The sequence below is a fragment of the Acipenser ruthenus genome, chromosome 14, assembly GCF_902713425.1.
Source record: "Acipenser ruthenus chromosome 14, fAciRut3.2 maternal haplotype, whole genome shotgun sequence".
Classification (NCBI taxonomy): domain Eukaryota; kingdom Metazoa; phylum Chordata; class Actinopteri; order Acipenseriformes; family Acipenseridae; genus Acipenser; species Acipenser ruthenus.
This window is the reverse complement of record NC_081202.1, coordinates 26,717,360-26,742,808: the sequence shown is the minus strand read 5'-3', so window position 1 is coordinate 26,742,808 and position 25,449 is coordinate 26,717,360. Positions and strand designations below refer to the sequence as shown.

The window sequence follows — 25,449 nt, the reverse complement described above, 5'->3', positions numbered from 1 at the left end:
AAAGTTTGTGGAGGAACTACAATGAGGAGAACACAATTATATGTGAAAACTGTACAGTTACATTTTCATTTTGTGGGATAATCTTAACAACTGTTATTTAAATAAAACACGGCGCCACCAAATCTCCCCAAATGTTCCACCTCAGGAATCCACTACCATATGTGAATTCTTGGATAGCAACAGGGGACTTGATTTTTTTTAAGTTTAAGCATAATCACCTAGTGGGTTAGGGACTGCACTGCACCACATGGACATACAATAGGAGTACATTATCACATTTACACAACTCTCTCTCTGGTGACACTGACAATTACAATGAATATATCCTGAATTCATTTAAATCATTATTTTCCCTGCTGTACCGGAGCATACAATCGGTACTAGCTTTCCTTGACTGAAATATTCATCAAACCACTGAGTCGGAAATATTTCTAATGAGTTCCCAGAGCTGAAAGTGTATTATTTCCCCCCCTGGATCTTCTTTAGTGATATTAAATAAAGCCAATCCCCACAAACAGATTAGCTGTCAAATGGTTCTTCTCTGTCTCTCCAATCTGCTCACAGGTCTCTGACAAGGAGAGGCACAGAGAGGGAGACGGCGGGTGAAGGTGGTAGCTGAAGACATGGTATCTGTGCATGCAGGTAGAATGGCAGTAAGGCAGATGAGCCTGTGAAGAGACAGACCCTGCTGTGTAAACACACATCACACCCAGCCACCGAACCCCAGAGTCATGGCTTTCACCTTGTCTGAAATCATGGCTGCAAGGCGGCAACAGCATGGCGGTGGGGTGGCAGTCGACGTGGATGAGCACAGCGCCAATCCAACCCAGGCCTTTACCTTTTATAACATCAACCAGGGCCGTTTCCAGCCACCGCACGTGCATATGTAAGTGCCTTCTTGATTTTTATTGTGCATTAATTACTACACTGTAATTACATTGTAATAGCACAGTAAGTATGCATATGGTGTAGCTGCAATGCAACAACATGCCTAATTACCAAATAGAAAATGTTGGCAGTTGCTAGCATGTTCTGTAATTCTACTGTATTTACTGTGGTTAAGTAAGGACCTTTTTATTTTATTGTGTTACATGTTCCCATGTGTTGCTACAACTGTTTATGTAAGGTGTGTGTATTGTTTTAATTTTTTTTTTACATTTTGACCACTTTTTTAAACTTTTAAATTGCACCCACATGGACCTCTCAGGACTACATTTCCCATCATCCTCATGCTCACATATGTAACAAAGATGGATTTACCAGTGAGCAGGCGGATGATGGGAAATGTAGTTCTGAGAGGTCCATGCGGGTACATGGAAAGCCATCTTGAGGCAGGGAATGCAATTTTAAAGTTTAAAAAAGTGGTCAAAATGTAACAAAAATTAAAACAATGCACACACCTTGTGTTGTAGCAACACATGGGAACATGTAACACAATAAAATAAAAAGGTCCTTCTGTACCCTTTAAGTGTAATTAAAACTCCCTTCTGATATTTCTTCACATTGGAAGTGAAGCATGCACACATATTTAAGTTCCAAATTGGCCCTAATTTAATGCTCCACCAAATATCACTTACAGTATGTTGTCCAATGATTTGTCATCATTGTGAACAAGTGGAAAGCATTTAGAAATGTATCCTATTTGTTATCATTCAGCAGCAGACCCCGAATAAAACCTGTTTTGAATTTGGAAAGAAATCATCGCTCCGCATTATTGATTTATTTAATAACAAAGTTTCGTGCCCTATGTTGTAAGCAATTAGTCACAAATAGAATTCTGCTCTGCACATGAACAACATTTGCATTGCAATTGAAATGACAGCATGTGGTTACAAATTAACAGTGATGTATTAATTATAGCCAGATAACTATTTCATAATCTTTAGAATGGCAATATAATAGGAACCAAGTGGTATGGAGCATGTTTTTTTTAAATGCTGTGTTATGTGTAATTCAGCAGACCGACCTTAGGTGGCAGACTTTTTTTACTGAGCATAAAAATGTTTGTAGTGTAAGGTTCTGTTTGAATTCACCATCTCCGTACAAAGACCGACTCACCATTAGGATCGCTTTAAAAAACAATTTAAAAACCATATTAAGACCACTATGTTTTTGGAAGGCACAATCTCATTCCTAACCTATCCTGGTAAACCAATTTCTTTATAATTTGATAAATAAATCATAGAAACCATCTAAAAATGTTTTGAGAAATGTAGCTAATGAACTCTGAAAAAAAGTAATTTGGAAGAAATTAATATGATAATAGAAAACACAACTGCTTTTTAATGTGTATGATAGACATGTAAGAGGGATCCAAATGAAAGTACAACAATGGCAATTAATTTATATAAGAATTTGTCACTTTCTTTTTGTGTGGGCGAATACAGTAGGTTTTTACTGTGGAGTAGTGCTGCATGAACCAATTAATGGGTCAGTGGTGTTGATTGGCCTAATTTACCATTCCAAGTGAAACAAGGGACAAAACAGCTGCTTGGGTTTGTGTGGATCAGTGTTCTCTCTAAGAAAAGCATCCTTCATCACAAATCCAAGCAGCTGTTTCTTTACTTGTTTCACTTACAAATTAGACCATTCAACACCAATGACCCTCACCTGATTCTCAGCACTTGATTTCTGTGGGGAACTCAATCTGAATAATCGTTTTGTGCAGCAGTACTGTGAAGCCTTATGTTCATCCATACCGTAGCTAATAGTAAATCAAGTATGATAAACCTCATCATAATAAGACATAAACAGTGCTTGTCAAGATGCCAGCAATGACCCACAAATCCACATTACAGGTAGGTTCATCCAGTTCCATTTTTCATTAACTACACTGGTTCTTCCTCCCACGCTGAGTATGAAGCTTTTCTTGGCTTTTTTAAGACCGACCTTTCCATTCTCATTTGGGAATGGATTGTTTGGTTTATTTAACCTTTTTATTCTTCTCAAAGGGTGGATCCATTACCCCATGATGCCCCGAAGCCACCTGGGTACACCCGGTTTGTCTGTATTTCGGACACACACTCCAGGACTGATGCCATTCAGATGCCATACGGAGACGTCTTCATCCACGCTGGAGACTTCACCGAGCTGGGCCTGCCCAGTGAAGTCAAGAAGTTCAATGACTGGCTGGGTAAGAGCTAAACATGCCTTCTTTATACACCCCAATGAACAGACATAGTATACTGTATCTAGCTTATTCAATTTTCATGAAACTTGGGTATTGTCAGTATCAGAGATATATTGAGAAACATGTCCATCCATATGGAAGAAGGGTGTTACATTAACATGCTTCTTAATTAAAGATACTGTGATTATATAGTATCACTAAAGAGTATGTATCACTAAGAAAGGGAGTTGGAAGTTGTAATAATTCATTCTGTGCTAGGGATTAGTGATTTAAATGAATCCTCAGCCCAGTTCTTGCATAGTGGTACTTTGGAGAGCTTTATCAGCAGTCTCATTAAAAAAAGGTTCCAAGAATTAGGTATGCATTAAAAATCTACTGGTCCCTCACCCTCTAGAGGGCGGTGTCTTCAGGGCATGGTTGAAGCGCATTGGCAGAGCAGAGCAACACACATCCTTCATGCATCCAAAACCTTTGTGGAGAATCAGTATTTTTCATGAAACATTGACATGCAGGATGACATTTGTTTTATTTCCAACGCAAATTGTGGAAGAATTACAAGAAGTGACCAGTATATTTGCTGTCTGGGGGTGTAATGACAACAGCAATCTGTACACTGCCTGAACTGTTATCCACAGTTTGTAGTCCTTTTCTTGAATACTTGTGCTTTCAGCATTGCATTATTAATGTACTCTTTATTCGCTCAAGAAAATCTGCAACTGTTACATTCCTGAATGTCGTTCTGCTTTAAAATTCAGAAAGAAAAACAGGGTTCAGAGAATTCCACCATGACTAGTAAAGAGTTCAGTCTGTATTTCGGACACACACTCCAGGACACTTCATTCAATGTTTCTCTTGTTCACAGTGTAAGTAATATATAAATAGGCACTCATGAAGTGATATATGTGTTTTATACTAAATGCATCCCTCCTGTCAGAGGTTCCGAAAGCCCATAGCAATGGGATACGGAGGCTCTGTGCCACACAAGGGGGTGTTTTCCACTGACAGCCTTAAAGTGATTATATGATTTCTTTTTTTTTTTACACAATTATGGAACTGCAGAAGGATCTTAATGAGAAATTTGGCATATCACTATATAAGTTATTTAAAAAACACTGAGGTGTCATTGGTGGCGTTTACAAACACAAGTCATGACAGTTTTCCTCACAACCTGTTTGCCGTACTTTTCAGGAAATGCGTTGCTATGCAGTTCTGATTTAGGAAAAAGTAATGCAAGAATATACGAATATACACAAAATGATAAACATACTGTAAAATATGAAAATATTTCATCTGATTAAATAATGTGTTCTTTCATTTATGATGTTTTCCCTCATGAATTACACTTTCTTGTCTCTTTTTAATTAAGTTCATTTCTTGTTGTTACACTATGGTAAACATAAGCTGAAATATGTGTTATGTCTGATGACATTCATTTATTAAAATGTCTGTGCTTTGTGGGCTTTTGGGATTCACAGCTACATTAAATATGGTTACTGCTTTGTTTTCTCTTTATTTTGGTGGCTCCAATATTTTTCTTAATGTATTATCTATGAAGTAAAAGTGTGTTTCTTCTATAGTTTCCTTAATTTAATATAGTAATTGGAGGTAATGTATTCACATTGCACTGTATTGTTAAATATTACCCCAGTACAACATTGACAGTACCAGCAATGACAAGTGTACAACCAGGTCAAAGTCTCAAGTGAGAATGGAGCCATAGGGGAATCCATCAATGAGGAGGAATAGGGATCACTTGCAATCTAGTAGTTAATCATGATGCTCTTATTAAATAAGTCACAAAACAGCACTCTGACAGAGCCAGTTACAGATCGAATGTTTGCTTGATATACATACCTGAGACCCCGGTTCACAAAATCAGTACAAAAACATTTTATTTAGAGCTGGATTCAGCTCACTGGGCCTGAGACACCAAGCATTTATTCTAGTGCAAAAGTTGCACCACTGATCTTTTCTTTTAAAAGGAATAAAATACCTCAGAATGTTCATCTAAAGTCACATACTGTACGTAACCCTGTTGTTTCTTACCATATTCCTGTCGTGATTTTCTTTACAATAAGGAAAAGGCTTAGTGTTTTACTAGTCTTGACGTGGGCTGACTCTGTTTCTTTTATTTGTTTTTTCCAGGTACTTTACCGTACGAATATAAAATAGTCATTGCTGGTAACCATGAGCTGACCTTTGACCAGGAGTTCATGGCAGACTTGATCAAGCAAGACTTTTACTATTTCCCTTCAGCATCAAAACTGAAGCCAGAGAACTATGAAAATGTTCAGTCCTTGCTCACAAACTGCATATACCTTCAGGACTCGGAGGTGACTGTGAGGGGCTTCAGGATATACGGGTCCCCGTGGTAAGTGTGATTTTTAAAAAAATGTGCTTAAGAGGGCATCCTGTCTAATGCGGAAATATATTACTGCTAATTTTGTGATGTACATACAGTCGTTACACAGGTTTGAATTTACTTAATCATTATAATGTTTTAAATAGTGGGCAGGTAAACTCTCAAGCTGTGTTTTATAGATGTTCTGGACAGGCTGAACTGTGTCATAGACTAATGCCCTGGTTTCATGAAAGCTTGAATGTCTTTTGTTAGCATCACTTTTTACCAAATGCACTGGCTTTGCCAGGGGAGCATTGCAAGAGGAACAACCATTAACCCATCTCAGTTTAAATCTTGGGGAGTCACACACGACTCTTGTCTGCTGGTTCATAAATCAGTATAATGGGCCTAAATGAGCTATACTAATTTTAGTGTTTGCCTTGGTCTTAGCAGAAATAGGACAGGCCAACAGACCAATATTCCAAAGCACCCCTGAGCGCCTTACTACCTCACTTCTATTGTTTGTTAGGCCTAAAACGTAAACCACAGGAAGCCCTACTACTGCCCTATACTTCCCCTGGGTGTGGGTGCAGCAAATATTCAATTCCCAAAGCCTGGGTCCAGTGGTTAAAGAAAAGGCCTCGTAACTAGGAGGTCCCCGGTTCAAATCCCACCTCAGCCACTGACTCATTGTGTGACCCTGAGCAAGTCACTTAACCTCCTTCTGCTCCGTCTTTCGGGTGAGACGTAGTTGTAAGTGACTCTGCAGCTGATGCATAGTTCACACACCCTAGTCTCTGTAAGTCGCCTTGGAAAGGGGTCTGCTAAATAAACAAATAATAATAATAATAATTTACCTCCCCAGAATCCAGCTCCTTTGAGTGTCAAGCTACCAGAACACTCCACAACCAGTCCTAACCCGACCACTCCCTAGTGCTCCCTGGTGATATAGCTCAAAGCTAAAAAAAAATAATAAAAAGCCTAGGGATTCAATCAGAGGCCTTCCTCTACACTATACTTATGTGTGGCATTGAAACATTAGCAATTTTTTTTCCCACAGGTTCGGTCATTAGATAGTAACATTTTATGACTCATAAGCCAAGAAGTGCATAAAGTTCTGTATATATATATATACAGGTTTTTTTAATTTTTTTTTTATTATTATATATATATATATATATATATATATATATAATAATAAAAAAAAAATTAAAAAAACCTGAGAAATGTACATAATTGAAATAATTATTTATACAGTATTTTTGTACAGGTACATTACAATCTAGGTGCAATTGCAATGTATATTGAATTTAGCTGGGTATCTCCTGTTAGGATTGCAGGTTATAAAAACACCACTGTATTGCTATCCACCCTTCAGTGACAGTAGTGTCTCTAATGGGCCAGGCTGCTGGTGTCACCCATCTGCTCTCCTGTAGGAACAGTGGGACCGAGCCACAACACTGACTCGTTTCCATGGCGATTTCTTGATTTCTTTCTAAACAAGGATTTATGGACAGCAGCCCATATTTCCTCAGAGTGTTCATTTTCATGTACCGTACATCTCAGCTGAATCAGCCCTAGCTGGGAGCCATGCCTATTGCCACGTTTCCATCTGCCACTGTCAGATTGTGTGTATATTAGCAGCAGACCAGGATCAAACTGCATTGAACTGGACCTCTGTCAGCTCCAGCTGGCACTGAGGAGGAAGTTACCTCATGAGTATCAAATGCAAAGGATGCTGCAAAATAAAATGAATTGGGGGATTACGGAAATCATTCAATATTATTTCCACTTGACTTCTTGTCAACCAAGATCACAGCACCCTTTCTCACAGCGTTTTATTTCAGTAATGTTGCATTAAAAGGAGGAAAATGATGGCAACAGCTGAGGTAATGCAACCTTACAAGTAATTTGTCATTCACAGATCAGTGCTTTTCCACACATGAATAATAAACAGAAAAGAAAAGAGAAGGAAAGAAAAGAAATAAGATTTTTGTATCAGACAGGAATAGCTGTAACAAAAAACAGCCTTTTTAACATCTTAAAGTACACAAGCCATTAAAAACTGAAAGTGACAAGAAGCAATAGGTACAAATGAATAGATGTACTGTTAAACTTAATTTACATATTTATAATATCTGCATATTTAAGCTGGATCCGACCAGATCAGTTCCCCTCGGGATTGTCTACCCCTCCTGAAACACAAAGAATCACCTGGCACAAACATTTTAATGAGATGTTAGGCTTTTTCCTTGCACTTGGGCAATTGCTGACCCCCCAAAAACTTTACACCTCTTCTTACAAGGTGCAAACCATTGTAGAAGCGAGTAACTAAGAGCTATATAAAAGCGCACACCTGCAGAGACCTGTCATTGGCCTCAGGATGGCTGCTGTGGTACACTTCCTGATGCAGTGACACTTGGATCTTTTTGAGGAGAGTCGGGAACATGTTCGGAGGAAAAGAGCAAGACAGAGAAGACCCTGCATATTCAATCCCAGGGTCACTTTGTTTGGGACGCTGGAGGATGCAGTGGTAAGGTGATATCGTCTCACTCCGCAGGTTATCCTAGACCTAATAGCTTATTTTCACCTTTTCATCACCTGGTTAACTATCCTCCTGGTAATACAGACAGCATTTACTTTCACCACTATAGAGGACCATATTGCCTCTTTGGTAGTGTAACTTATGTTGGCTGAGGCTTTTCCAAATAACTCAATTTCATTCCGAGTAACCTTTTCCATGCCCTTCCTCTGACATGTTTTTTGTCTGGTTTGATCAGAATTACCAACAGAATTAATTTAATGCAACAATTGATAATAACGTTTATATTTATGTTTTTACGAAACGTTCAATTGATTTCATTTAATCGACATGGACTGCGGGTTATATCTGCGCTGGCACTTCTTTTTCCAATCAGACCCGAGGCAAGAATTGAAAAGACTATTTTGCTTGTTTTATTTGTATTAATATGATTTTTGACATGACGGTGGAAAGCCAATATTTGTATTTGATTTATTGTTTGCCGTCCGCCACAGTACTGTTTTGTTATTATTTGTAAAAACCTCATGAGGATGTGTGACTGATCAGCTACTGATTAACTTGCTCCGATGCAGAAATGTCATTTGTTTCCACAATAGCCATTCATTTTAATCACAGCATCCGTGTTGTTGCAGGATTGAACATGAACTGGATACACCATGACACTCATAAGATAAATCCTCTTTCTTTTGTGGAATGCTCCCTGTAAAAGTTGAGAATAAATCCCCAGTTAAGTAAATATCAAAACAATCAAGATCGTGCTTGAATACTTACAGCACCTGATACAGCAAAGGTACAATTCTAGCGTTGTGTGAAAAGGCAGTTGAAATGAGAACGGGGCATCTCAAGGTCCAAATGTCCTCCTCATTACGAATGTGATCTCAAAGGTGACTCCATTAATATCACAAAGGACACCACAATCTCTGCATCTGTTTGATTCTCTCGCAGTAAAAGAAGTCATGGCTCTGTAGTCAGTGCTCCACATAAGGTTTTGGGTCACTGAGTAATTTACTCTCCAATTTAGACACTACGGGCCCTAATTAGCAACGTAGTTTGCAAACCCCTAAGGCAATCGCAAAACAGTTTTGCGGACAGTTAGCACACCAGAATCAGGGTCACATGTGGGCAAACAGACTTTGCCCACCTATGTGATTTAACAACACATGTTTTTGTGCCCACTTGGCAAGTTAGTGTCAGCGCTTGACATGGGCTGAACTTGGGGAGTGTCCTCATTTAAATACAAATGTAGCGATTTAGCAAACCATCAACAGCGTTAGCGATTGCGTTTTAGTAGACGTGAAAACCAGGTCTAAACTGTGTGCAAATTACATGGTTTACTATAAATACCAGTGAAACTACCAGGGAAGCAGACAAAGAAAAGAGAGAGAAAATGAGAAATAAATGAAATATGGAGTGCGCACTGGATTAATGTGATAATTTGTACCGTGATATTTTGTACTGTGATTTTGAAACAATTGTAAGTTGCCCCAGATAAGGGTGTCTGCTAAGAAATAATAATATTAATAATAATAATAATAATAATAATAATAATAATAATAATAATAATAATAATAATAATAATTTCTGTGTGGCCAGACAAAGTGTGGAGGAGGAGACCTCCCCAAATATCTAGAAGTCACCTGTCTTTTCTGAGCCTGTCTGACACACAATGTATGCAGCAATTTCGCCTCTACAGACAAACAATCACTGACATTTGCCAACTGCTTCAGGCTGACCTGGAAGGAGACATGCAGAGAGCACACTGTTTGCCTGCAGCACTAAAGTACACGCACCAACACAGAATAGGCACTTCTATGTAAATCGTAAGGGGACCTATTCTGTCAACGTGCAAGTAGTGTGTGATCACAACTACATCACAAATGTGTATGCAAACTATCGCTGCTCTGCTCATGACTTGTTTATCCTCGCTAATTCGCAGATGGCAGCTGTGTTTCAGTGGTATGACAGTCTGAGAGGCTGGTTGTTCGGGGACAACGGGTTTCCACTGAAGCAGTGGCTAATGACACTGCTGCTCAACCCCACAACCCCTACTGAAGGTATAGTCGTACCTGTAAACGTGCTCGTACTGTAATTGAGCGAACATTTGGAATCCTCAATATGTGATTCCAATGTTTGGATGTCTCTGGGGGAACACTACAGTATACTCCTCAGAAGGTTAGTAATACCATCCTGGCTTATTGTGTTTTACACAATATAGACCCAGCAAATGCGTACCATCAGTATATATACATGCCTAACTTAAGGAAAACTCCAGATTCAAAATGTTTCGCTCCCCATCCATCCCCGCCCCCCGTTTTCATGCGCTATTGGAGCGCTTTGCAAACAGTCATTTTTGCCCTAGCGATAGCGGCTGCGCACATATTTGATAAATAGGGCCCTATGTGAGTAATTTATTTCATGTGAGTAAAATGCATTACATTGAAGTCATGAGTACTTTCAATAAATACTGTACATACTTTAACTTATGGAGCATGCATAAACTACAACCTTACATTTTAACTGCAATTTTACTTTGGACTACTGTACAAAAACTAACAAGCTTGATAACATGCCAACTCTAGCTGTGCAGCAAAATTGCTATGTGTATTTTATTGCGCATTACATTTAAATATCATACGTAATTCATATTTAAAAATCTGCGAAAGAGTCACATACATTTTAATTTAAATGAATTTCACTTACTTTAGTGTGATACTTTTGGCAATTCTTAAGGGATCCCTATTATAAATAAAAATCCCTGACTAAAGCTGCATAGGTATTCAGAGTCACTGTAGCGGTAGATCTTGAAAAACGTCTCTCTCCGGTATTTCGGTATTTTTTTTTTCTAAATTACCTGTGAAAAACCCTCAAGGGTCTCAGTCTTTAAAAACATGCTTGCTGCTGCTGCTGCTGCTGCCACTGTGCATGATTATATCTTCTTATTAAAGGATACCAAAAAAAAAGGTTTTCCTGCTTAGGAACACTTCAAGCTGAATCCATTATTAAGTAAGAATCCATGACATGCCTTCATTGCAAGATGGCTGGAGTGCTGTCGTTAGGCAATACAGCACAATACATATGTAAGGATGGAAATTGATCCATAACACCCTGACCTGACTAAAGGTGTTGACCATGTGGGATAATTTCTTAAATAATCTAGCAAGTGCAAGACTTTGTTATTATGGTACCAGTTCTCTTTTTTTTAAATAAAAATGTGCTATATCAGGAGCCTCTATTAAAAACTGTACATGTGGATCCTATATAATGAATCGTAGTGTGCAACATGTAAGGTTTATGAAAATATTTAGTGACCTACTGTATAACCCCTTTAACTGTAACCCCTTCATTTAAACTACTTTAAAGTTTGTGTCCTCTAAGTCATCCAATTGAGAACATGCTTCTTAACAATGCATATTTCATTTTGACAAATGTAAAGTTTCTAAAACTTATTTGTATTAAATCTAGATTTTGTAGCTGATTGATGGGTAGAGTCAAATTTGATGGAAACCACCTGTTTCTCTTCCCTCATTTCCCTCACTTTTTCGTGTTCAGTCTATCTGTGTTCCTTTATTCTGACACCCCTTGAGAGGTTCTTACAGTATTGCAGCACTGAATCTATATGTCATTACCCTACCAGTCTTTGTGTTTGTGAGGTGCAAGGTTAAATCCATCAGAGCCCCTTTATGGGTTAAAATACAAAGTTGAGCACGTAATATAGCCAGCGTTCTAGCAAACTTTAAAATAATTTTGTCTCTTGGGTTTTTACACATTCTAATTTCCAACTAAATGGGACATCTGTTTCAGAAAAGGAAGATTTGCCACGGTTGTCAAGGAAACCATCATTCGGTAGAAAAAAAAAAGGTTCCAACAGCTTTATGGACAGAATTAGATAGAATTTGAAAGATAAAACACACTTGCCTTTCAAAAGACAACAAGACAGAAACACAAAGACGAGCAGCATCGGAATTATAAACATAACCATATAATTTAATTACTACATACAAACAATTTCCACCAATTAGAATAATTCAGAATCCTGAAATAAATAAATCTTAACATCTTTGATTCTTTTATTCCTAAGAAAAGATAATTCATTATTTATGATAATTGGTCATTATTTATAATCAGAATGGATTGTCCTGGACAGCTGTGCTATGCTAACATTGATAAATAAGTTATGCAATTTAAATCCCGATTGTAGGATAGGCCAGTAATGATAGTGCCTTTAATACAGAAACAGTCTCTTGATGAATTCTCTTGAATAGGGTAGCCTGTTGCAGGCAGGTGTGTTATCTCAGTCACATGCAGAAATAGAAATATTCTAATTCTATTTCATGTAAACACAATAGGCTAAACTCTGTTACAAAGGCATTATCATTGATTGTTTTTTTTTGTCACATATACTGTATGTATACAAGTGTCGCTTGAAAGTAGCCTGATTCATCCATGTATGTAAAGGTTGTTTTATATGCAAGAATGAATTATATATATATATATATATATATATATATATATATATATATATATATTACTCTTTCTCATATTCTGTGTGATGCATATTATATTGTATAAGCCTGTTTCATATGACAAGTAGCGCATCTAAACCACTCCAATGTAAGATATAACATGACGACTCCTCATTCTCACGAATTCTGAATCTAGATGTGCTCTCTTGTGGTCGCCAAGGTGAAACAGTAGCTGTTTAGTTGAGGCTGGAATGATCAAGAGAGTCGAGAGGTACTGTATGGCAGTGCTCTCCCCATGTAGAACATCTGTACGTCTTTATTTTGAATACCTCTTGTCTGCTGTGGTTAGGGACTAATTAGGAACTGGCCCTGGTTTTAGCTGAACAGATTTTTGGATTTATCAATAAAGCAGTAAGATGGCCGCTGTCCAGCATCATTGCAAGTTCTTTCTTTTAAAAATGTCATTATGTCATGCATTTTGTACATTTCTTTATATTTCTCAAGCTATGAAAAGTGGTGTAAAATATTATTATTTTATTTGTACATTTTTCTCCAACTACAGTTTTGTTGCAGACCTAAAAAACTGCTCTGTATTAATCTTCCATAAAATAGTTTTATGATGACAATCCGAAGCATGAATGGGTTCATCTGAAATTGTAAGCTTTGCGGATCGTTTTGAGAAAAGCCTATTTAAACGACAGCAAATCAGTTTTTGCCTCTGGAAATCTTGACATTTTAAGTTGTTGCGAGATATACATTACTGGGACTTAATTTGACAGTGGAAGAGATGTGCTAGTCCTCTCTAGGGACCAGGGATGTAGAATTTCCTTTTTTGTGACACAAAGACAAAAAGTATCAATAATTATCGCACCTTGAGCAGGTTTTCCATAAGATATTATGTGACAACACATACTCCACACTTAAAAAGCAGAGATGAATCTGTCTCTTGCCTGACATGAAACTTTACTACAGCACATCAGAACACAAGAAATTGAATATTTAATCACCAATTGAATATTTAATCACCTGTTGTCTTTTTCTTTAAGTTGGTTTCAACACGCGGGAACAGAACATTGATCAAAAAGCGTTCAGTATTGCTGTGTTAGTAAAAGATCAAAACTTGTCAAATAAGTTAAGATCATTATTTTTACTCACTTGAACTGAGGAATATAAATATTTGATTTGTATGCTTTTATACTGCCAGTGAATGTCTGTGACAGGTGTGACTTGTTTTATGGTAATAAGACTTACCTTAGGGTACATATTGATGGAATCAAGAAGAACTGCTTTGCTTAGCAAGCAAGCCAAATGGATTTGTATTTTCCCTTTCACAGATTAATTCAATGACCTTTCAATATACATGGTCTGATTGTAGCTAGACTATTGGAGAGAGTTGTAACTGCAGCTCATGAAAGCATTAGGTACTGTACCAGGAAGCAGCAGGAACCTTAATCTGTTACAATACAATACAAATGTATTTGTATATCGCGCCCTTCATGCCACAGCATCCCAGAGTGCTGATGTGGCTGCTTGAAACGGCAGCTCCCAGGTTTGTGTGCATTCAAGAGTACTAATATAGGTTGTTTCCTTTCTCAGTCCTAGCGGTAACCACGTCAAAATGAACAGATTACTGGGGCCACTTCCCCTAAATATGCTCTGTCACGCCCTACCGCATTAAGGCGATGACTTCTGGTATCGTGGCCCCACCCCATTCCTGGATGGCCAGCTTCTGACTGACCCTGGAATGAACTGCCAAACCATCCATTATGGGGCACTCTGCTCTGGTTATACAGCGCCCTCACAGATCGGGAGGGAGATTGTTGACTAGGATTCATTCACTCTCTGTCACAGGCAGGTATACCAACAAACAAAGAATTGCAATAATCAAGACGAGAAGTTATAAATGCATGTATCAACATCTCTGCATCCCTCTTATCCAGCACAGACTTTAATTTGGCAGCATTTCTCAAATGATAAAAAAAGCTATTCTAATGATAGAAATAACATGGAAAGAAAGCTCGGGGTCCAAGACAACACCCAGGCCTTTCAGATATCTCAATACAGTATATCCAAATGGAAGGCTAAAAAACGCCCAAAGAATCACAAGATCTTCAAGCTACTAATAATATAACTAATGCTTATTAGAAGTAAGAAAAGGGATGTGAAATACTTTGTTCTTCTCTTTTAAAATATAAAGCTCTCCAGCACAGATGCTTCAGAACTTGGATTTTAAAGTTGCTTTTTTTATAACACAGTATCATTTTATCAAACGCTTTTCATTTTGTACATTGACCCGTGACTCATCACCAGGGAATGGCATAGTACGCATCCATCCCCTCAGGAATTTGTTTTATAGGCACAAGAATTAAAAATGTAACAATGTAATTAAAAATCAAAGGCCAGATGTTGGTGTGTGTTAAATATTGCAGGGGTGGAATGAACTTATATAAATAACGCTGAAGCAGCAGACTGAACTCGAAGAACGTGCATTACATTACAAAATTTGGAATGCCTAATTACTCAACCTGGCTCACCGCTGCAACCCCCTCACTAATTCAGGAGACACGAAGATGAGCACTCGCTTCCTCCGAAACGTGTGGCATCAGCCATCCGCTTTTTCCGCACTGCAAGCCTGCCGTGAAGCCATTACAGAACTACAGCGTCGGAGGACCTCTCAGATCTGAATTACACACAGGAGGGCCTGCATGTGCCCGGCCAGCCAAAGGGGTCGGCAGTGGCATAGCCTGGATTCAAACTCCGATCTTCAAGCTATAGGGCGCATCCTGCACTCCGGAGTGTCTTTACTGGATGTGTCACTCAGGAGCCCCCAACAACTTTGAATACTAGTCACCTCTGGCGCATCTCTGTCTACTTGAAAGGTGAATTTTCTGAACACCATTATTTAATTTAAGTGCTTTTGAATAACGTACCGAACTAACAAAGACAGCAGAACTGGATACTGAAAAACAGATAGAGTAAACAATCACCTGTCTTTTACAGCATTAAAATTAACTTCTAGCTTGGAAGGTCTAACAACCAACCTTGGGATATTTGTTTGGGATCATAGGTCCCATCATTGAAACACAGTAAAAGTGCAGGATCATGCGTGATGATGTTATGAGTAAAAAAAAAAAAAAAGACATGCAGCGCTGGATTGTAGCAGACATTGAAAATCTGATAATGACCTCTGCCTGTACTTGTTAAACACAAGAGAACATTTACTTTTTTAATTGAGGGTAGCTATGGGGTAAATCTTAAAGGGATAGCAGCGAGTAGACAAGAATCAAATGTGTGCAGAAAAGTGACAGCTGCTCCCAGGAGGTTTTACTTCAGCTTGTCTGTTCTGTATCAGACAATCATGCATGAGCGGGAAGACATGGGGGCCCATTATCTCACAGAACCAGTGCGCACACATACAGTACAGAGGGTCCTGAAATCTCACACTGAACACAGATCAAGTTTCACTCGCTAGAGTGTAATACTAAAATAAGGACAAACGGCAATGAACAGGGTAAAGCCAGAACAATCCCCTTGAAGATTTAGTTTGACTGCTAAGAAGATGTATAACAAGGAATCAACTTCAATGTCAAGGGAGTTATCATGTTCACCTTGTAGAGTGTGAGAGACTCAGTGTATAGAGGTCCACATTTTGAATGAGGATCTGACTTATTTGACTTCATTATCTTCTTTGTTCTTTAAAGAAAGATAGTAGCAAAGAGATGCATGAGTCTTTTGAAAGTTTTATAAGCAGGGGTTAGATCAGCCTGCTGATGGCAGAGCTTTTAGAGCTCAATAAACTAACCAAGTGTGACAAAGTGCATTCTTTGCTAGATCTCATTTGGTATTTTCTAGGGCTTTAGATAAAATAGCTGTTTGCTATCAACATCCTTTCCGCTGTGCAAAATTGAATTAAATGAGTTTATTTTAGGTAGCTGCCATTTCGTGATTATGCACATGTAATGTACATGCAGCAATTGTACATTCAGGTACACTTTCTGTACATTGAAATGGTATCCACGGATGTGTCTCTGTGGGTGTGCCCTAAAACACCTGCTGTGTAATTCAGAATCATAAAATATTCAGCATGTACTTAATAGTGAAATATGTTGGAAAATAGTGCACCAGAACTTTCTTAACTTTGATTGAAAGTTCCTTTTAAAATGATTCCATTAAAATGTTAAGAGAGGGCATTAAATATGAATGTATTATGCATTTGGCATACATAAACTAATGTATTATTTATTTATGGTAGATGTTGTCCATAATAGGATACCATAGTTAAGCCCTTCAGACGATGTCATTAATTATTACATGGATAGCAATAGATTGAGCATGTTGTGGGGTTATGGTTACTCTAAAGCCATATTATAAATTGATACTGATTAGGTAACAAAAAACAGGAATGTGTATTACAAAACAAACATAAAATGAATATTTATACAGTTTATGAACTACTGGAATTTCATACTTTGTCAAACACAAATCTTCTGAACAACCCCAAAACAGAAAATGAACATTATTTGCTTGGAATGAAAAGTTTCCGTTGTGACAGGCTAAAGATTATGCCTGTCCTTTTAAGAACCCAGTGCGCAACACTGTCTTTATAAAAGGAATGCAGAGTGCGCTCATGGTGGGCCAACCCCTGCCAGAGTCAGTAGAGCGCTGATTTTGAATCAGTTACAAAACTCTAGAAACCACAAATGGAAAACTGAAGAAAAGACATATCACTCTCGGGACCTACAGAATACCCAACTCAAAACCAAAAGGAAAAGGAACCTAAGGATTTCAGTTAGGTTTTCTGCATTATTTTTAGATGTTTTCCTGTGCTAATCCAGAGGGGTTTTAAACTAAAGAGCTGTGGTTTTGTTTTGTTTTCCATACTGAGAGGAGAGTTTATTTTGTATATAGTTTAATCCACAAGTATAAATAGCACAACTAAAAATGGGGTGATATGAATGAAAAATAACAACTACTAGTAGAAAGGTAGGACATTGATCACCATCATTTTTGTGTTATATAGGATAAGTGTTTTTTTCTGTATATATGTGTGCGGGCTGTTCTGGTGTCTGGTGTCCAGCCAACACCAGAATCTGGCCGCTGGTCAGACAGTTGACCCGTCACACCATGTATGAATGTAAAATGATATTGACTTATTGTGGAAAAGATTATTTTTATTACTACTGTTAAATGAAAAAAAAAAAATTTAATTTTGATGGGACATCATTTGCAAAGCAAATTTTGCTTCGTCAACTGAGGCGACGTGAAAGATTAATGAAGGTAGAGTTGCTTTCACAAAAATGTTTGTAATCCCTAACTGAAAAAGCGGTCAAAGTCTTTATTATGTTTTCTTTTATTGTAAAAACAACTGTTGGATGAAAAATTCCTTATATAATAACTACTGTAGTTACCTTCTGTTATCTCAAAATCTCCTTAGATACAGTTCAGTAGTTAAGGACAAACCCCACGACGCAATTGATTAGGTAAAAGCAAAGTATTTTACTGATGTAGTATGCGAGGAATGAAACAAAACGAATTTGGCATTTCACCTATCTGGATTGAAGATCTCATGCCTGGCCATCGGACGAGGCAGGAGATCCCCTTAGCTTTGAGATTAAGAGTAATGGAAGAGGGTGAAAGGGGGCGGGAGGTGGGTTTGCGATAACCAAACAAAAGCAAAGTGCGGGGTGAGTACATGGGCTATTTATAATAGTGATGATTAATCAGTAGGAAATTAATAGGTAATATTTGAATGACATGGCAAATGAGGGTTTGTCCATCCCCCCGAAACTAAGTTATAAACTTTGTGAAAAGAGAAATTAAGACAAAAAACTTTAATTAGAGGAGTGTTTTATTTCAAATCCATACAAAAGGAAAAACACACTAAAAAACAAACAACATTTAATTTGGGGGTCTTGAAACTAGTCTAAAGTTGTACCTTAGAATGTTTAGAATTGTGATTTTGTAGGGGTCCCCAAGTGGCTCATCCAGTTAAAGCGCTGCCGCGGGTGTGCAGGATTAGTCACATAGCTTGGACGGCGCTAGTTCACGTCCAGGCAGTGGAAAGAGGTCGAACTTTGCTGGGGACCCTGACGCTCCCGGGGTGGGTCATGGGAAACCAGAAGGGACTTATTCTCCTCATCACGTAACAGCGAACCCTACTGGCCAGACACTGAGCACATTCAGTGTGGATAAGAAGCAGGGCTGATCTCTGTTCTCCGGGATCGGTAGCCCGCCCACTTCTGCTCTGGATTGCTTGTCATTAAAGCGATTCTGGCTTTAGGCCTATGAGATCGGCGGACGCTCATACACCCTCAGAACGTACGTGTTGGGGACTCGCTGCAGTACGAAAAAAAAAAAATGACTTTTTAAATTGGGGGAGAATAAATAAATAATAATTGGTAAATTTAAAAAAAAAACATAATTGTGATTTTGTGCTGTTTTGGAATAAATAGCTTTGAGAATCAAGCCTAAATCTTTTAAAAATAGCTCATATCTTAAACAGTTTGAGAGACACATTTCATATTTTTAGTGTTAGTGAAACACATTATGGAAAAGTAACAATACCCTTCACTTTGACCTCTGACCTAATATGGCGGTTTCAGATCGATAAATAACAAAAAACACACGCGCGCACACACACTTGTTTCTAACCCTTGGTTAAGCAATGAAGACAAGCATGTCAGTGACATTCCGCCACCGTCACTGCTGTCACTATCAGAACTATCAGTACATGCAAAATTACAGGTAGATCACCATGTCCACTATGCAGATAAAAATGTGTTTGGAGTGCCTATAAAGACAGTCAGATTCCTCCATATACCCCAGATGTTTAAGATACACATAAGTGTGACATGCAGACAGACCGGGCCCCTCCATATACAGAACCCAGACTGAATCAGGGTTTTTCAAAAATTCCAATCTGTGCTGGTATGGTGACATATTTGCACTGGTTGGATGAGATTTCTCCCAGTATTCTTGACATTTTATATGGCAAAATGTATTGCAGTCAGACAAATGGTTAAATATATACTTAACATGTAAGTGTGACAGACAGACTGATGGACAGACTGATAGACGAGTTTCATTACAACTGGTAAGACTCTGCAGTGTGACGTGGTATGTATGATATGGAGGAGGCATTCACTAAAGACGGTATGGAAGAATATAAGCTCAGTATTAAGTCTTATGTGTTAGGCCTAACTCTTACATGTACAACTCAGTGATAAGAGTGCTTGACATGGGCGTGAAAGATGGATCTGAAGTAGAATTGTAACTGACATGTTAATTTCTACACAGCCAGTAAAGCTTGTTGCATCTGTAATCAATTTCATGGGCAATGCACCGAGCACCATTTTTTCTTTGGATTTTTGTCTGCAGTTAGTTATCAGCTGACTGAACTGATAGCTGTTGGTCTACAAGGTGACATTTGAGCCATACACGCCCTTTTATAACGGCAAGCTCACCAGACAGACAAAAATGTAGCTAATCATTGGCATTGGTCTGATTTTTGAGCTGTACCAGACATCGATGTCTGCATAACCTTGTAATGGCCCCATTTAAATGTTTGATTGTAAAAATTAATTCATAATCTGTCTCATTGCCTGGGGCTTGTTCTGGGTTATAACTGTGACCTGCTTTTGTACCATTTTGGAAAGAACATGGTATACCCTGTTTCTCATTCAGTAGCATTTGAAGTTCTTTTCTAAAATGTACCCATTTGAACAATACCTATAAAAAATGGTAAGCTTTTAAAATGGTCAATTTTTAATGCTTGGTACTGCATCTTTCCATGTAGATTGTGACTATACTGGGGTCTGCCATCAGGTGGCGACACGCCTATTAATTATAATTACTGTGATTGTGGTGTGAATATTAGAAAAGCCAGATCAATAAATAAACTAGCAATAAACTAATACAAGTGATAAATGTGCATTTTGTGAGCTGGGAGTGTAATATATTGCAGGATTGCAGATTACTTAACCTGGGCCTTGAGGGAGGTTGTACACTGAATGAGGTTTTCAGTAGTGTAGTATTCTAATGTGTTGTCTGTGTAGAGTACCCCAAAAGCAGCCATTTGACAACTACATACTAGATTAGTTTATAATTCATTAAGGAAATACATGCTTTTGAAAAGTAATTGCTATTTCATGTCTTACAGCTTCATTTAGCTCATTCACATATTGAAGATATTATGTGTCCCAACTTGAGCTTTTTATAGGCTCAACAATGCATTATTTAATAGCGTAAATATTTCATGGGATAAACAGAACAGAAGGCTGTAACCCTGACAGAATTTTAGTGCTGTGGGGCTAAATGCATGTAAATATTCCTTTTCACTCCTTCCCACTCCTTCATAAAAATATGTCCATATTCTCTGAGGTACCTGACTGCAAAGGAAGTTAAAAATTTGAAAAATGTAATCATCTTGTTTTTTTTAATCCTGAGACAGGCAGCCTTGGTATTATGGGTGGGGCTTTAATCTTCCCCGGGGACAAGCCCTTTTGGACAAGTGGAACCAAATCCCTGATGGCACAGATATTCTTGTAACACATGGACCACCACTGGGTAAGTACAATATTGAGCCAAACCTCCCACCTGGTTCACTATTATTTCAACCCCAGTGTAGCAGTGATAAAGGCAGTTACACTGTCTAGTATGTAAAAATGCAGCCTTGCTGTTTGAACAGAACGTCGCTTTAGAGTTGTGCATTATTCCTCTTACAGCAGCTGACTGCTAAGTGCAATAAATTGCGTTCAAGTATGTTTAGCCAAGTGTTCAGAATAAGCTATTTTATAAAACTTGGGCATATGGAGAAGCTTCAAAAGGCTGATAATGCATGCAAAATAGAAACATGTTTTTGGCATAAATGTTTAATTTAGTTTAACAGTAAACCACTGAGCATTTTCTTCCCTTATTTTCCCAATATACTGAATTCCATAAATTAAAGTACCATTTTTACCATGAAATTAGGTTGGAAATGTATTGGCATATCTGGATGAGAATCTATGTCAGCAAACTCGCTTCAAATTCACTTGAAATAATTTAATTTTCACTGAGTAGAAGCTTGGGAAAAACTTGGCACTATGAACAGTATGGACATTAGTGAACATTATTGAAATGAATTGTCATAGCTGTGCTTATTTATATGTGTGTAAAGCGTAGGTCGTGTTTGAAACATAATTTTATATTTCGTCTTACTAAGCAAGCAAAAGCTCTCCTCCTTAAGCTTTCCCATCAGTTTCACCTCTTTTTGCTATTGTAGGTTTCCTGGACTGGGTTCCCAAAAAAATGCAGAGGGTAGGCTGCATGGAGTTGTTGAATACTGTACAGAAACGGGTACAACCAAAACTTCATGTTTTTGGGCACATTCATGAAGGTAAGAGCGCCCTTCTAAATTGACTGATACAGTATATATGTAGCCAAATTTCTATTTACATGTAGGCACTGTGTACAGTATATACTGATTTCAATTAGAATCAAATCACTGAATTATCTACAATTCTATTAAAGAAAATGTTACATGCAGATAACTAGATTTTTGTAAATTTCACGATGTGCAAATGCATTTCCTTTTGCGGATCTCGGATGTTAATATCTTCAGTAACAGTGATTTTGGTGCATCACATCGTGTGATAATTATTAATGGACTTTGACCTTTTGGTTAGTGGCCTTTAAGTTGACGTTCTCTATAAATACATTAGAAAACTCCAACTATTTAAAAATAAACTGGTGAAACCGAATACAAAACCTTTTTTTGGCAGGTTATGGGGCAATGACTGATGGGGCTACAACTTACGTGAATGCATCAGCGTGCACTGTGAACTTTCAACCCATGAACCCACCAATAGTGTTCGACATGCCCACCCCAAGAAGCACATGACTGTAAAAGCACCTTTTTCTTTTTTTAATTTACCTTATTTAAAAGAGGAAACTATGTTGTCCCTCCAATCTGGATTTATATTTTGTTGCTGGAATAATATTGTAATATAATAACATTGTAAGTATGACATTGGCCATACATTTAGTACTACATGATAATAAAAGGTATATTGGTCTTCAAAAAACAGGATTTTGCCAGCACCTCAGTAAAAATTAAATATGTTGGTAATGTTACTGTGATGAGTTTAAGAAACGTTTATGGAAAATTTTATCACGTGTGTTTTGTGAACTAATCTATATGTAAGGTCTGAAGACAAATTACTTCTTGTTTATGGTCATCTTAAGAGGTGGTTTTGAAAACTGGAGCCACTATGTCTAAAACGTGGGACCATGTTTTGACAAAATGAATTTGTATAACATTTCTTAAACATTCTTTTCAACTATAAGGTTCAGTATCATGAATATTAAGCTTAATATTAACTGTGTAAAACATCATATGGAAACCTGCAACTTTATTGGATAATAAAATTACCTTTGAGATCCCACCCCTGGGGTATAAAAGTAAGGACCCTCCATTAACAAAGTGGATAGTGCTGATGTCAAGCTTTAATTAAAGGAGGGTTAATTGGAATAATGAACCCAAGAGAGAATGAGTTTGGGACTTTCTTTTCAAAAGAAGATGCTCGATCGACAAAGTGGACCAGTAAAACTAAACTGTAACCGACAAAACGGTCTCTGCCCCTTGAGTTTCATCGCCTCTGCCCTGTCTTAAAGGAACAGCGGATTTGTGTTCCAACTGCTAGCCGATGACCTTGGATACAATAACAATCTGCCGGTGACCTTGGATACAAAAACACTCTCACAGACTCCTGCTGGTGATTGCAGTTGGACAAAGCAAAGATACAGAGATGCATAGACAACCTCACCACTGTTCCTGCTCCACTGTTACATGACCTAATCCTTAACCAACTTCTAAGGAACTGATGTGATGAGTATAAACAGGTTCACATAACATTACAATAGACAGAGGTAGTCCAAGATGTTAAACTGTTTTACTGTTTGATTTACCGTTTGATTATTTTCACTGTTTGACTACATTCTGTAACTTTGTGAACTGCATTACTGATTCACTCCTCTATTCATCTAGCTATTCTGTATTCAATAAACTGCTTTACTTTACAAGGAATGTTATATATTGTTGTTAATACACCTTTGTAATATAATTGAACTTTTGAATTATTGAGGTTGAATTTACCAGGTAATTTCAGATGACCATACTCCTTTGGTCAATCTTAGGGGATGATAGTCTTCAATAATTTTACACCCTGAATCTTCAAGACAACAAGTTGCTTACTTTTTCTTAGCTGTAAGAAGTGAACTGATTACCTCACAATGAAAGCATTTTGAACAGCAGCTTTACATCAGGAGTTTGAGTATTCGTACATATATTTACATTGCATCTTATTTTTCGAATATTCCAGCTTTAGTTTTATAGTGCTTGCAAGGGTTTTTTTTTTCAATTTATAATTTTAATTAGAAACATCTGCTGAGGATAAGCACCCCCCCCCCCCCCCAGGACAGAAATTTCAGAAAATGACAGCCAATTGCATGGTTGGATGGTGATTAGGAGCAGGTATAACACAAATGGCATATTTACATAATAAAGCAGTTTAAAATAAAAAAAAGAACTGAAGGCACTTTAAAGTCTTACTATTAGCAGATGGATTGTGGACCACATATTGTCTTATAGGCACAATTTGGCTACTGTGCTACACAATACATACTGGAAATGACTCATGAATAAGTGATGCACAGAACCCAGATTTAAACCGGAGCCATCTTGTGCTCTGTGCATTATCACTGTTTATCCCCTCACTGTCTGGTTCAATTCCACACCGGCCCTGTTATTCCTCAGTGGAGATGTTATCTTAGTATACATTGAATCCGATAATACCCGAGACATGTTTTTATTTTTATATATATTTTTTTTTTTATCAGTGTTTGGTGGTTAAATGTATATGTTAGACTTTGTACCTAACAGTAGTAGTTTTGTCGTGTGACTTTTGGTGCAATCCTATGAACAAAATATTTCACAACAAAATATGTTTGGTTTGCTATTACCATTTTTGGGACTTTTAATAGTAAAATATTTTCCTGAGCACTTAATAAAATAATGGGGCAACCGCAATTGAAAAAAAATAGTTCCACAACAATATTGTATTTATGAGGAAATCCTTTTAAAATGTCGCTTATTTAATTGTAGGAAGACTTAAGCACTTATGTTTTGATAGTTGTTAAACAAATATAAATATAATTCAGTATGATTGTAATAATCTTGTCAATGGTGTTTAATCTGTTATTATCTTGTGCATCATAATAGTGACTCATTGTTTGCATTGCTTTTATCGTATTTGGATCCAGTTAATTAGAAAACTTACTGTATGTTTGGTGCTGGTCTTTGGTGTAATATTAAGCCACGTATACTACTTTAAGGAACTGTTTGCAGGTATGATTATCATCCCTCATGTTATATAAACATCTTTTTATTGAGTTGAGAAATTAAAGTTGAATTTTTCAAAATGTTCCCATTTGTATGTATTTTTTATGCTTTTAAAGTTCCACTATTTTCATGATTTTATTTATATCACTTCTGCAATTTGTTTTAATAAAAGTGTTTTCCCTTTTCCTATAACTGAAATATTTGGTAATTATTTTAAGATTATTTCACAATGTAGTGAGCAGGAGAGTTGCTGAAGGGAAAACTGGGTGTGGAGGTAATGCAGACCTCAAGGTACAAGACCTGCTATTCAACTACATAGTAATCTGTAGTCCAAGCAATATGCTAGAAAAGAATGGTACATGTTAAAGTAGATACAGGATCGTGTTTACAAAAGGCAGTATTTTCTGGCTTGGTCTAATTTAGATACCAAAACGTGTCATTTTTTAAATGTAAAAATACTCAATGGTGCCAGAATCTGTGAATGTATACGCAGGGGTCTGCAGCCCCAGTCCTGGAGAGCAACTGGGTCTGCTGGTTTTCATTTCAACCGAGCTCTCTGTTACTTAGTTGCACCAATTATTGGCTTAATTAGTC

At 37.5% G+C, this 25,449-nt stretch overlaps 1 protein-coding gene across 1 annotated transcript in view; it reads left to right on the top strand.

Moving 5' to 3' along the window:
• The window catches only part of mpped1 (metallophosphoesterase domain containing 1), a 29,007-nt gene extending 5,145 nt beyond the window's left edge, over positions 1–23,862 (top strand). Inside the window, exons 2-7 of the mRNA XM_034032752.3 lie at positions 565–886; positions 2,952–3,133; positions 5,276–5,501; positions 20,926–21,041; positions 21,739–21,852; positions 22,238–23,862. Coding sequence (XP_033888643.1) covers positions 732–886; positions 2,952–3,133; positions 5,276–5,501; positions 20,926–21,041; positions 21,739–21,852; positions 22,238–22,356 — 912 coding nt within the window. The 5' untranslated portion in view covers positions 565–731 and the 3' untranslated portion in view covers positions 22,357–23,862. The remainder of the gene's footprint in view (positions 1–564; positions 887–2,951; positions 3,134–5,275; positions 5,502–20,925; positions 21,042–21,738; positions 21,853–22,237) is intronic.
• The last annotated feature ends 1,587 nt before the right edge of the window (positions 23,863–25,449 follow it).